At 44.9% G+C, this 15,240-nt stretch overlaps 1 protein-coding gene across 1 annotated transcript; it reads right to left on the reverse strand.

The window, feature by feature from the left end:
* Positions 1-13,082: 13,082 nt before the first annotated feature.
* Positions 13,083-13,829, reverse strand: LOC112876583 (zinc finger protein ZAT8-like). Its single transcript, XM_025940727.1, has one exon. The coding sequence runs from the start codon at positions 13,672-13,674 to the stop codon at positions 13,255-13,257; it is 420 nt and encodes a 139-aa protein (XP_025796512.1). The 5' UTR covers positions 13,675-13,829; the 3' UTR covers positions 13,083-13,254.
* Between the last annotated feature and the right edge of the window lie 1,411 nt (positions 13,830-15,240).

Genomic DNA, 15,240 nt, shown 5'->3' on the forward strand with positions numbered 1-15,240 from the left:
GGAGCTAAGGTCTTTTCCAAGATTGACTTACGCTCTAATTATCATCAGATCAAAATCAAGTCTAGTGACATTCCAAAAACGGCTTGCTCGACCAGATATGGATTATATGAATATCTGGTTATGTCTTTTGGGCTTACTACCGCACCGGCATATTCATGTATCTCATGAATTCAGTATTTATGCTGGAACTCGACAAATTCGTCGTGGTCTTCCTCAACGATATTCTGATATATTCCAAGACTAAAGAAGACCATGCTAATCATATACGTGTCGTTCTTCAATGACTACGTGATCATCGTCTTTATGCCAAATTCTCGAAATGTGAATTCTGGCTGGATAGTGTGAAATTTTTAGGACATACTATCTCCAGTGAAGGCATATCGATTGATCCAACAATAGTTCAGGAGGTTATGGATTGGAAACCTCCAACTTCAGTCCATCAAATCCGAAGTTTCTTTGGATTGGCGGGATACTATCGCCGATTCATTCCAGACTTCTCCAAGATAGCTAAACCCATGACTGAGCTACATAAGAAAGAGATTAAGTTCCGTTGGGACAACAAGTGTGAAGAAGCGTTCCACACCTTAAGAAAACTTCTAACAACCGCTCCAGTGTTAGCTCAGCCAGATAATACCCAGCCTTTTGATGTCTATTGTGATACTTCCGGAACCGGACTTGGTTGTGTTCTTATGCCAAACAACCGGGTCATTGCTTATGCATCCCGAGCACTCCAAAATTATGAGCAAAACTACCCAACCCATGATCTGGAATTGGCAGCAGTTATTCACGCTCTCAAGATTTGGAGACATCATCTTATGGGTGCTAAGTGTAATATTTACACTGACCATAAGAGCCTCAAATATATCTTTACTCAAGCTGACCTAAATATGAGGCAAAGGCGTTGGTTAGAACTGATCAAAGACTACGATCTTGAGGTACACTATCATCCTGGCAAGGCCAATATGGTTGCGGATGCACTTAGCCGCAAGACACATTATCATTGCTTATCCATAGAGATCTTTAGTGAAACTCTCTGCAATCAGATGAGAAAACTCAATCTAGAGATTATCCCTCAAGGTAGTCTAAATCTATTGTCTATCGAGTCTACTCTGCAAGATAGAATCATCATGTCACAATTTCATGATGAAGGTATCAAAATTATCAAATTGAAACTATCCCAGGGAGAAGCCAAGTATAGATGCTTCCACACTAATCATCAAGGAATATTATGGTTCAACAATCGTATTGTTGTACCTAAGGATTATCAACTTCGTAAACAAATTTTTGATGAAGCACATCTATCTAAATTCTCTATTCATTCTGGTAGTACCAAAATATATCAAGATCTTCGATAAAATTTTTGGTGGACCAGGATGAAAAGAGAAATTGCTAAATATGTATCTGAGTGTGATACGTGCTAGAGAGTCAAAGCCAGTCACCTAAGAGCATCTGGTACACTCCAACCACTACCTATTCCGTCATGGAAGTGGGAAGACATTAGTATGAATTTTATTGTCGGTCTTCCTAACACGTCCCAAAAACATGACTCCATATGGGTAATCATTGATAGAATTACTAAAACTGCTCATTTTCTTCCCGTGCATACCACTTATTATGCTAAGAAGTATGCCGAAATCTATCTTGATCAAATTGTTTGGTTGCATGGTGTCCCTAAGACCATCATTTCTGATCGAGGGGCCTAATTCATTGCACGCTTCTTGGAATAATTGCAGTCTGCTCATGGAACCAAACTAATTCGAAGCTCTGCATATCATCCCCAGACTGATAGACAGACTGAGCGAGTCAACCAAATTCTTGAAGACATGCTCCGAGCTTGCATTATTCACTTGGTGCAAGCTGGGACAAGTGTCTTGCCTTGGCCAAGTTCTCTTACAACAATAGCTATCAATCTAGTCTTCAAATGGCCCCCTTTGAAGTGTTATACGGTCGAAGATGTCGAACTCCTTTGAGTTGGTTTGAGACCGGCGAACGCAGAATCTTGGGACCAGATCTAGTTATCGAAGCCGAAGATAAGGTCAAGGTTATTCAAGCCAATCTTAAAATAGCCCAGTCTAGACAAAAGAATTATGCAGATCGAAGAAATAAACCTCTGCAATTCCAAATAGGAGATTTTGTCTATCTCCGAGTATCTCCTACCAAGGGTGTTCAGCGTTTCGGCATAAAAGGGAAGTTAGCACCCCGATATGTCGGACCCTTCGAGATCATTGAAGTCTGTGGCCCAGTGGCTTACAGAATTCGTCTTCCATCTCAATTGGCTGCCATTCACGATGTTTTCCATATCTCTCAACTCAAGAAATGTATCAACGTACCTACGGAGATCGTTGAAACCCGTGCTATTGAGATTGAACCTGATCTATCTTACACCGAACAATCTATCCAAATCATGGATACCAAGGAAAGAGTCACCAGAAGAAAGAAAATTAAGATGTATAAAATCTTATGGGATCATCACACTGAAGAAGAAGCAACTTGGGAAACAGAATCCTGTCTTCAATGAAATTTCCCAAACTTCCTTCAAGCCAATTCCCAAATCTAATTGTCCGATTCTATTCTGCTTCAGAATCTCGGGACGAGATTCTTTTTGGGGGGAAGGCTGTAACATTCAGGTAATTAGAATTTTAAACACTAGATCTTAGTGTTAAGGGAACATGTGTGATCTTGTTGTGTGTTCAAATTGAAGTGCAAAGGGAGAAGGGGCATTTTTGTAATTTTGAGAAAGATGGGCCTTTTAGTGCTAATTGGGTAAGAATGGGAGGTAGCATCAAAACCTAGGAAAAATATAACACTAGATGTCAAATTTATATCAACATAGGAAAGAAAGTGCAATAGATATGTTAAATCCTAAGAAAAATAGGTCTTTATGTGAAAACAGTGACCTAGATGTGGTTAATGTAAAAACATGGATCCTTTTATGTAAAATTATTGAAGTACAAAAGTAATTCTTAAATTTTACTTAGGGCCAAAATGTAAGAATATAAGTCATCATGACATTGCATAAAAACTTGCAAATGTGTACAAAATTACCTGAAATCTACCTCAGTAAGGACAAAACCTATTCAAATTCTACCTTTGTTAAAAATTTAACATGTAAAGCTGTATACTTTGGATTTTTGAACTTGAACCTTAAAGAAATGTTGTAGGGTCTGAAAAACTCTCCAACTTTTATTTTGGGTAATTCCTCATTAGGATTTTAGATTAGCAGGAAATTTTGCTTTACCAAGAGGTCACTAGAATTTTTGAAATTTCCAAACAGGCCCCCTGGACCCCCTCCCTTCCTTCTTCCTCCTCTGGCACGCGCTGCTCTGCTCTGCCCCCCTACCGCCGGTGCAGGGCACCTTGCTGCCGCCGCTGTACTGCCGCTGTCGCTCCACCTCCTGCTTGATCGACCTCCACGTGTCCCTCTCCTCCTGCCCCGGTCCTATTTTCCCTCTCCGCTATCCTCGTTCACAGGCGCCGTGGCTGCCCGGACCCCTGCTCGGCCGCCACCTCGCCGTCGCCGTGGAGAGCCCATTGCAGAACCCCAAAACCTTATCTCTCATGCGCACGAACACTACAAGGGCTCCTACATTCCGTTCGCCTGGTTCTTCTGCCAATTCCCGAACTCCAGACCCAAGCTCCACTGCTGCCCCCTCTTCTTCCACTCCGGTGACTCCTGCTCATTGTGGGCAGCCACGGTCGACCGCCCATTTCTCCCACCGACCCCCTAACCAGCTTCTCCAACCTCTACTCGAGCTCCCCAGCCCCTAGTAGCTCTCCAATTTCGGCCGGAGCACTGTCGCCGACGCTCGCCGTCCGCTGCCGTCTCCTGCTTGCCGTGGACAGCTCACCTCAGCCATCCCCGCACCACGACAACCCCTCAGCCAGTCCCCTTTCGATCCCGTGAAGCTCTACGACCCCTCAATTGGTCCCCTAGTGCACCACACCGGCTCCTCGACATGTGCCGGCAATCTCCACCCGCCGCCGCTTTTTGCTCGCTATGGGGCACCCCTCTCCGACCCTCCTCGACCCCAATTGCCTCTACCCCCAGCTTCCCCACACCGCCCTAAAGCTCCCCGACCACTCCCTTGCCGCCCCATACCGTCGGAGCACCGCCCCCGTCGTTGACCTCCACCGCCGGCCGCACTGCCCTCATCGCGCCGCCGCTACAAGCCACCCCAACCCGATCCCGACCGACCCGAGGTGCGCACCCACGTGGTGATGCTCCCACGCCCCTTTCCCCTCGCCGCCGGCGATCGCCGTCGCCGGAACTGGCCGGTCAAACCCCTGCCTCCCTCTCTAACGACGGCCAAGGACCTCGGGCTGGAAGAATCAGAAGCACGAGGGGCTGTCTGCAAAGCCAAGACTCATAGGAATAGTGCCATAAGGACCCCCGTGTGTTATTTGTGCTGCAGATTTTGAAATCCCATACCAATTCAAGAAAAAATCATAAAAATGCAAACTAAAATTTTTTGGATTCCTTATTCTAAGATCTACAACTTTCTTTATAGGTTGACTTTCAGTTTCTGAGTGGTTGGTGCTCTAATTTAAATGATAAGTTTAAGTAGTTGTAAGCTAAGAAAATGCATAGTAAACAGCAGAAAAATGGTAAAAATGTGAAACCAATTGTGTTAGTTTTGCTTTGACATGTAGTACTTAGGAAAAATAATTAACCTACTGTTTGCATAATATTTTTATAATGTGTGAGTTTAATTATGAATAATACCTATTTAACCTTGCATATTTATTATCTGTGGATTTAAAAGGTCAAAAATTATGAAAATAATTGGAGATGTTGAATTTGGGTAGGGTGACCTGTGTACAAAAATTTAGAACAAAATCTTACATAGATGTACAGTTTTAAATAATACCAAATGGATTTGTACTAATGTTAATTATTTTTATAGCTCAATTTCTGTAGGAATAAAATCTTAATAAATTTACTATGGCTTAGACATAGCCTAAGCTGTACGTATCAAGATTTCAACCCCAGTATTATGGTAACCTATTCTGTAACAACAAATTATGTTGCCTAATGAAGCTAACTAAGTTGATTTACACCCGATAAATGACTACCCAGTAGAAAAGTAAATGACATGTGTGATGAGTAAATTATATTTCCATTAGATTGCAAATTTATTGTGAAATAAAATAAAAATGTATGCATCCTTTAAATTATATCTTTGCATATCATGTAGACTCAACGACTCTCGCCGACGGAGACTACGAACTGATCCCGGATCAAGAAGTGGAAATTTCTGAAGACCCCGGGAACGCCGTCGGAAATTTAACTAAAGTTCCGAACCAAGGTTCGGAAAACTTTGACACTCCTGCCCCCAACCCACTCAAGAAGGCAAGCTCCGGACATAACCCCTACTTTATTTACACTACAATCTATATTATTTATACCTATGTATACATTATGTTCTTAGGAATTATATGAGAAACCCTAGTTGCATTTTCCTAGAAACCAATGTATTGAATACTAGCACTTGAGTTCAAATAGCCGCTCTGCTAATAGGTCCGGTAGAAGTCGGGTGATTTCCTGTCACTCGCGCGATATAGGAGTTGCTATGTTTACCTTTCCGTAATCACTATAAGAATGACGGATGGGATTTATGTAAGGTATCATAGTTGAGATGATACCCCGTCTGTATTGATGAATTTGATAAGGTCGCAGTGTGTGGTAGTGGTGGTTAAGCGTTTGAAAGTACTAGCCACATGCCGCGAAATATGGTAAGCGGTAAGCCTAGTAACCAATCGGCCCGAGGAGTGGACATACCTCCCACCACTCATATTTGGTTTTTCCGATTACTCGCTTCGATGTGTGGGAATACGTGTTGCTGGGCAACCAGGAGTACGGTCGTGTAGTCACTCTACAGACGTACGTCCTGCACATTGGATGTGCGTATGGTCCTGCAGTCGCTTGTGGTGGCTCTGATCCACGAGTCGGAATGAAAGACAAACGGTTGCTTCGGAACAATCGTTGGATGTTCCAAGCGTGTGAGCTAGGTTTACCCTTGCAAGGCTGAAATTCGATTCAGGAATCGTCCGTTTCTCACGGAGACTGAGACTGCTTGATCCCTTTGCCACATAGAGTAACAAGAGCAATTTTTTGGTTATCAAAGATGATGTTTGGCTAAAGATTCTACCATGCTTGAATAGGTATAGGTGCCTACCTAGAATGGATAATCACATAGAACTTGAAAGCTAAAAGTTAAAATTAAGGATCTACTCTTTGTTGCTTTTCAGCTGAAAACCTTACCCATAACTCGAAAAGCCAGCATAAGTCTAGTTACATGGCTAAGTATACTATGAACGGGTAAGCCTTGCTGAGTATTAGAATACTCAGTCTTGCATTGTGACTTTTATTCAGGTAATCCCCCTGAGGACTCTGCTCTGCCGATGCCATGGCCTTACCCTCTGCCTGATGGTTGGTCCGTGGAGTGGGACCCGTCCCCGGCCAACATAGATCCTACCGAGTGATATCATGTCAGGGCTAGAATGATATCCGTACTGACGACGTGTACAGTGCCCGTGTATTAAACTCCACTGCCATGACTTGAAAGTTTAAACTGTTTTATAATAATTCCCACGAGTTGGAGAACTGATGTTACTTTTAAACACTCATGTAATATACCTGCCTCTGATGTAAAATGTGATGGCTATTGTATCTCTGGACTCGTCTTCGTGCGAGGTATGTTGCTTGATCCTGCATTCGGTGGTTTATCGGGATGTTACCCGACTGGCCAAGGGTTTACACCGTTTGAAGTACGTTGGAGCCCTTGAGAGAGGACTTGCGTACTTGAGCCGGTGTAATTCAGATTGGTTCTGTAATTCAGATTCGCTGCGTTCAACCGGGCCTTCGTGACAGCCACTGGGCCGGGTCAGGGTCAAGACAGGGGCCCATGGAAACATCCGCCGTGCTTAATTGACTGATTCAATTGCCGAGCTAATTTGTAACTCGAGTTTCTTCGTACATGTCTAGAGGAAACAAAGGAGAATAGAAGAAAATGCAAAATTATTTAAATCTGTACTTATTGGGAACTCTAAATGTATACAGATTATAGGCAGCGACAGTGTTGTGACAATGACATTCATAATATTTTCCTTCTGTGATGTTAACAAAAAAGAAATTATCAGTACGCATGGAGAACAACGCGGTTTGGTTGAAAGTTGAAAGTTGTGAACAAAGCTACTGCTCAAGTAGTTGTCGTGCACAGCAGCGAGGTTTCACAGCACAGGCAGACGATGATCTGTATTGCAGGGTTTGTCCATCTTTTTTTCTACTACTACTGGGATAATGACATTGACAATATGATTCACAAGATCTATTTTTCTTATTTAAACTATACGTACAGAATAAGCACCATCTAAAAACTTCCATTCCCATACCTATTCAGTAGTCGCGAAATTTTTTTTATAGACTGCACTGTCCACATAGAGGTACTAATCATATTTTCATCAAGCAGCTACTGAATACCAACTCTACTTCTGTGTAGCTACAGAAAACTACTCTGATCGCCCTGCATCAAGCAGTAAAGCCTCTGCAAAAGATATGATAATACACATCTACAATGTTCTGAATTCTACAACCACAACTATTTACATGCATTTTTTTTCATATGGTAGGCTACAACACAGAGCGAACAAGTATCCATTGCTTTTTTTTTAAAGAAATGTATCTATTGTTGAAATGACCGAAACAATCTACAACAAAGAGGAAAAACTCAAAAATGCACTTATAGCCACTCCGCTTAATCCATCAATGTGGCAGAACCGCTTGAATTATTCCGGCTCAAGCGCGCTAGTCATCGCTATACAGGCGATCCTAACTCAATGCACTTCAAACGGAATAACCCATTGGTTCTGTCGGGTCACCGCCCGATACAACCACGGTTCAACAGGATCGAAGTAGATTTACCTCGCACGAAGGCGAGTTTATAATCACACCACAACTCACTAACTTTTAATTTACAGGAATAATAAATATTATTACAGACTGTTTCAAGCTTTAAAGTTAACTTATACAAACATTGTTTAAAACCACAAGCTATACAAACTTGTGCCAGAGTAACAGTGGAAGAAAATTAACGTCGTGACTACACGTCGCAAAAGTTGGCACCATGCTTCGCCCTAATATGGCGTCATTCCAGAGGATCACTGCCAGCCGGGGACGGATCCCACTCCACGAACCAGCCAAACGGAACAGAGAAAGGCCAGGCGGGACTATCCGTTTGTTTCACACTGGTCTTACCTGAAAAATAGACTAGCAAGACTGAGTATGCTAATACTCAGCAAGACTTAACCGAGATCGGGTATACTTAGCCCCTAACTAGACCATGGAGGATTGAAAGGTTCTGGTTTTCTTTTTTTGCTGAAAAGCAACGAAGAGTATGGTCTAACTTTCATGTTTTAGCTTTCAGATTCTAATTTCATTAACCATTCTAGGTAAGCACCTGTACTAGGCAAGCAAAGTAGAGATTAACATCCATCAAGATTGTTCCAACAATAGTTACTGTTCTTACTCTATGTGGCAGAAGGAATAAGCAGTCTCAATCTCCGCGAGAAACGGACGATTCTAAATCGAATTTCATAACCTTGCAAGGGTAAACCTAACTCACACGCTTGGAACATCCAATGATTGTTCCGAAGCAACCGTTTGTCTTTCATTTCGACTCGTGGATCAGGGCCACCACAAGCGACTGTAGGACCATACGCACATCCAATGTGCAGGACATACGTCTGTAGCGCGACTATATGACCGTACTCCTGTCCGCTACGCGGAATGTACTCCCACACGTCGGTGCGTGTGAAAAACCAAAATACGAGTGGTGGGAGGTATGTCCACTCCTCGGTCCGATTGGTTACTAGGCTTACCGCTTTACATATTTCACGGCATGTGGCTACTACTTTCAAACGCTTAACCACAGCTACCACACACTGCGACCTTATCAACTTTTATCAACACAAACGGGGTAACCTTTTAGATCATGATACTGCACATGACCCCGTCCATCATTCTTATAGTGATTGCAAAATAGTAAACAATCAATGCCTATATCGTGTGAGTGACAGGAAATCACACGACTTCTACCACTCCTATTAGCAGAGCATCTATTCGATAAGGACTCAGACTCAATACATCAGTTCCTAAGATCCATGCATCTAGGGTTCCATTTCAACTCCTAGACTTACTGCAGTATATAGATATATAAGTATAAAACTATATAAGTGTAGTAATTCAAAATACTGGGTTATGCATCGGGCTTGTCTTCTTGAGCGAGGCTGGGGTCAGGAATGTCAAAAACTTCCAAACCTTGGTTGGGGGCTTCAGTTATAACCTCGGCGACATTCGCAAGATCTTCGAAAAACCCTGACTCGGGTTCCGGGACTAGTTCGTAGTCTCCGTCGTCGAGTCTCGCTGACTCTACATGATATGCAACAATTTAAATTAAGTGGTTCCTGAGTTAAGAATTTTACTTCACGATAAAGTTGCAATCCAACCAATTGATAAACACAACTTCATAAAATAAGATATTTGAATTCAAACCTACTAGTTGTACTGTGATGCAATTATCACAATTAATGGGATTAATTTAATTAGGTTAACAAGTTTGATTTTTATTTTAAAATACACAAAGGCTCTAGTCTTGAATTTTTGTGGGTAAACTCACTTTTAGTGGATGAGATTACTATGAATTTTTTATAATTTTATGAAAACAAACACTAAAGAATTTGAATTTAATTCAAATGTCAAGTTTAAATTCAAATCTTAAGAAAACAGTTTTCTAAATTTTTGAAATATTTACTATGAACTACTCTATTTCAGAACATCACATGGTAAAAATATCTAAGCGTAAAAACCTTAGTAACATGCTTGAATAAATTTAAACCATTTCAAGCTTGATTTGCATAAGTTTAAATTAATTCAAGCTAGGGTTCATTAATACAGGTGAAATTTTTACACACGCTCACTCATACACTAAACAGGCTACTCACCAAAATTCACAAACAATACAGCTTATGTGCATAAGTTATATTCAAGATACCCTTTTGCTAAACTTTAAAATAACTCTAAAACTATTTTGTTTCATACTACACTTTAGTAACAAAAGTTGTAGAGCTAAACTTCTGGAACACAAAAAAATTGGTTTGGTAATTTTTGGATTTTTCTATGAATTCCTATGGATTTTACAAATTGGCTGATTTGAATTAGAGGGGGGTACTGATTTCCTACAGAAAAGCCCCTGGAAAGATTGAAATCCTTACAATTGGGTCCTTGGCCGGGCTACACAGGGATGCCGATCAGTGGCGTCCAAATTCCGGCTAGGGGGCTCACCAGCGGCGAGGGGCAAGTGGGGGGAAAAGGTTCAGGGGCTCACGGCGGTCACGAGGGTGGTCGCTGTTGGGGAAGAGAGGGACTGTGGCGGTGGTTCGACGGCGAACAGGGGCAGGCGGCGGTGCTCCGAGGGGCGGTGATGGCGTTCCGGTGGCCGGAGGGCAGGAGAGCGGTGGGGAAGTGGCTAGACAGTTTCCACGTGATGATGTGGTGTTGGTGGTGTGCTTGTCCGGGGCTGAGAGGCGACGGAGGGGCGGGACGACGGCGAGGCCGAGCGGCGGCGGAAGCTCGAGCTCGCCGGCGCAGTGGTCCGGTCGATCTAGCACGGGAGACTGAAATTGGGTGGGCTTGTGAGCATCAGTGGGTGGCGGCGATGCTACTGGAGTACTGGGTCGAGGGTGGGGAGCGGCATCGGCGGCTGTCGACGGTGAGCAGGAGCTACGGTGGAGCTCTGGCGGGGCAGCGCGCTTGGGAAGAAGAAGGGCAGTGCAAATGTGGGTGCGTGAACGCAAGAGAGAGTACATTGGGAGCTCAAGGATGTGCTTCAAGTCGAGGAGAGGGCACAGCGAGCGAGAGCTGCTGCTGTCAAGCCGGCGGCGGGCATGGTAGCTCGGGGCGACGACGGCGCGACGTGGAGAAGCAAGGAGGGGTCCAGCGCGGGGTGGGAAGCCGCGGGCGGGGTGCTGGGGCGGCACGTGGCGCAGAGAAAGGCGGCGCGGGGAAGCAGGAGCTCGGCACATGGCCGGTGAGGGCGGCGGGGTCGGGCAGAGAGGAAAACAGAGCAGGGGGACTGGATGTAGACGAAGGGCGACCTAGCTGTAATTTCCCAAAAGTGCAGGAACTCCACTGTAAAGCCTAGTTAACTTTCAAATCATAGCTCAAATGAAAATGTGCCCAAAAGCAAAAGTGTAGAGTTTAGAAAGATCTACAACTTTGCTTTAAGGTTCAGTTGCAAAAGAGCTAAGGATTTGAATCTACTTTAAAACTTGGCAAAGTTTTAAACTTCGGAGAAATCCTATTTAAAATCTACACTACACTTGCATCCTTTGGGTAGTTTCACCTCTATTTGCGGTTTAAAAGTAAGTTCTTGACTTTTTGCAAAATAACCTTCATATGTTTTGATTTTACCTCCCATTCTCTCCCATTTTACACCTAAGGACCTAAATTTTCCAAAATTACTAAAAGATCCTTTTGCCTTTGCATTAAAATTTCACACATACAAAAGATCAAACAAATATACTTTATACTAGAATCTAGTGGGTTTTAATCCTAAGTACCAGAATGTCACAATCAACACCATACACCAACTCTTTCAGGACAAGATATATATCTTGCTGTTGAAAAAAAATGTGGACCTTGCGTGAAACCAACTCAGCGCCTTCCCTGAAACTAACTCAGATCTCCCATTTTCCACTAGATTACATCTTGTATTTTACAAACACATGTGAGCGAGACATTGTACTCGCACACAGCACCCTTGAAGGACCATATTTCCAACTAAACCTCCTACAGTGGACAAATCAATATCGTGCTTAAATTCGCATTTTGCTTAGTCGCGCGCATGGGCGCACGCCAATCACTAGTATGTATGTGTGTGTGTGTGTATGCACAAGAAACATATATCTCTCTACGCTATCTAAGCAAAGAACCTAGGAGGCACGAACTGACACTGAAAGATATCCATCAGTACATAAACGATCTTTTATCTTTATCATTTGTCTAAGCTATTTCCGGGTCCGAGACCAATGAAAGTATTAGTCCCGGATCTAACGGCTAGGAGCCCGGGGAGATCTTTAGTTCTGGTTGGAGCCACCAACCGGGACTAAACCCAGTTGGGGTTACTAACCGGGACTAAAAAGTTCTTCACGGGTCAGTTTAAAAGGAAAACATCGCATCTAAAGTCACATGTGCTATGTAGGTGGGGTGTTATGGACACTATATGTGATGTAGGAGGTCTTGGGTTCGATTCCTACGGGGCCCAAGAGTTGGTTGTGTTCGCCAATTAATTTTTTGGGTGTTACATATCTTTTAGTCGCGGTTTCTAAAGGTCCGGGACCTTTAGTTCCGGATTCGTTATTCCGGTTGGGAAATCGGGACTAAAGTGGCTTTCCAACCGGGACCAATAAAGGTGGTCGCACCAAATTAATTCTAAATGGTCTAAGTCTAGAGATTTCTTGAAGAGGCCAGAGGGAGCATATATATATATATATATATAAATTTTCAGGACCGAGTACTAATCTTGGTTGCTATGTTTTGGCCGGATAGACAACCTTACACAGCCTAGCTAGCTAGCTTAATTACTACTCTTTCAAGAAAGATTGTTTGGCATGGTAGTGTTGTGCTGACGCCAGTCACCTGATCGATCTAGACCACCCCCGGTACTTTTTTTACCACGTGTAAATTTGACCACGAATTACATCACAAATTCATATAAGATAAGAGTAATATAAGATATCTGCCATGAGTATGTAGTTCATGGAAAGGAAATCCTAATGGTTTTCTAAATTTTCTCTGGAATTTTTTCATGCGTCTCAGCATTTGTTAAAACTGTATTAGCGATTTGAATTTATTGTGTAACTCACGATACCAACATATAGTAATTAACGTTGATTCTTCTGATTAAGGTTCTTGTTTGCTAATAAGTTTCAATACATAGCACTTTATGAGTATTGCTCTTACAAAGGCAGCGAGCGAGACAGATGATCCGATGCACACTTGAACAAATTAAAGAAAAGTAAAGTCATAAGAAACCGTAGTCAATAATTAGGAATCAATGAGTAACCTTTACATGTAATGAATGAATGAATCGGCCAATATGCCAACAAATGTCTACGAAATGTGCTACAAAATGTCCAGACCGACACAAATGCAAAGAACTATTCTAGGCAAATCAATGTGTATGGACTAAATCAACTCTACACAAAGAGCTGTAGGAGGACGGGCGGCGCCTGTGCCGCGGCGGCGGCCTCCTCGCGGTGTCGCCGCATGTGCCCGCCGAGCGCCTGCCCCATCTCGAATCCGAGCCCGCAGAATTGGCACTGGTGGCTGGCAGCAGGCGGCGCTGCCTGCTGCTTGGCCGCCGGCGCCGCGGCGGGCATCCCGAGCGCGAGGCCGTGGCGGCCGCGCAGGTGGCTGGTCCGGTGGCCGCCGAGCGCCTGGAACGACGCGAAGGCGCGGCTGCACGTCTTGCAGACGAACTCGCCCTCGCCGCCGCCGGCGCCGGCGCGGCGCGGCCTCTTGCTGGCGCCGCGGTCGCCGGCGGGCAGGCCGCCGAGGGAGAGCGCCAGGGAGAGGGTCACGTCGCCGGCGGCGGTGTCTCTCGGGTGCTTCGTCATGGACGGAACGGGGTTCTCGGATCGGATGGCAAGCGGTCGTCGAGGAGGAGCTAGTGGATGGCGCGCTCAAGATCTCGTGGGAGGAGGAAGAGGATGAAGCTGCCAATCAAGCTGGGATGAAGCTCAAACCGGATGAATTGCTGTTGGGCTTGGCGCGTGCATGGCTGGCCTTTATATACACGGACAGGCAGCGCCGGCCGGGAGCAGCAGGGTAGGGGGTGTGCTCACGTGTTGTCTACGTCGGGGCAGACGGAGGGAGCGAGACGCCGGAGCCGCGTCGCGGCCGGGGCGACTCTTCCCGTCTGGAACGGTTTGAAAAGGGGGCGGAAAACGACGGGAACCTTCCGTCTGCTTTAACGCGGTTGGCGCGGCGTGACGTGTCGTGCCGTCCCTGCTGGCCTCACGCCGCACCCGACGGACGGACGGCAGCGCGGAAGGGTCCCGCGGAACGGAACGGGCGGTGCTGGGAGAAGCGTGGGGCCCACGGTGACCCAGGCGGAAGGGTTCGCCTGCGGCTGCTAGACTGGTCGTACCTGTAGCCTGGGACCGCGGGCAAGGGGCAGTGACCAACCAGTGAGAGCGCTCGCGCCCCGTTTGACTGCCGGGATGGTCGGGTCAAACCAGTCTTGCGAGGCAAGGATGAACCGTCATGCTTGAGCTGTGTGCTGAAACTTTCCCATGAAGTTCTTTTTCCCCCGCACGACGCAGGTTTCACGCGCGGGCATCGATCGGCACATGTGAACAGTGGACGCGAGCACGTTTCGTATGCTGGTAGTATTTTTCCTCTACTCTCCGTCACTCGATCTCTCCTCCTAGTTTCTTTCCGCTGACAATAATGCAAGTATCTACGCTCCGTGCTGGTCCTAGTTAAAGAAATCGTATCTATCTACGTGTCGAATGGGCATGGTCCCTGCATCACTTCTGACGTATTCAGATTATTTTAGACCAGCTCCAGGGCATGGTACTAGGATCGAAAACTTGGTAACCGAACCAAAAGATTGTTACGGTGATAGAACTCTTCTCTCGAAATTCTCTCTCATAATTACCCCACAATATCAGTAAATGTGGTACAATATTTAATTCTCTTGAAACTTCCTATGAAACGTCTTTAAGACTTGCCTTAGTCCTGAGAAAATAAAATCTAGAAGGGTTGTTAATTATCAGGTGGCCAACCCCTAGGCTGAAAATGACGTGCTCCGGTTTGGATTTGCATAGGGCGTGCGCCATATGCCGCGAAGAAATTGAACAGGGGTAGCGTCATCGTCATCCTCATCCATCTAGCCCCTCGGGTAAGGTTCATCGTATGCTTGGGCCCAGGAACAAGAAGAGACGTGACTTGCAGGAGCGAGGAGGGACCAAAAATAGAAAATTTATGCGAGCGTTTGCCGTGATCGGGCAGCACGCATCTCCCGACGATCCCCCCCCGAACGGAAAGGAAAGCCTCAAATTCTCAGATGCAAGCTGGTTGCGCAATCACAAAGCGATGCTCAGAGTCTCAGATTCTCTCTTTTCCCTTCCCATGATTATTCTCCCAAAAGCCAGAAATGGATGCTGTGGGAAAACCGA

Source organism: Panicum hallii, chromosome 9 (assembly GCF_002211085.1).
Source record: "Panicum hallii strain FIL2 chromosome 9, PHallii_v3.1, whole genome shotgun sequence".
Classification (NCBI taxonomy): domain Eukaryota; kingdom Viridiplantae; phylum Streptophyta; class Magnoliopsida; order Poales; family Poaceae; genus Panicum; species Panicum hallii.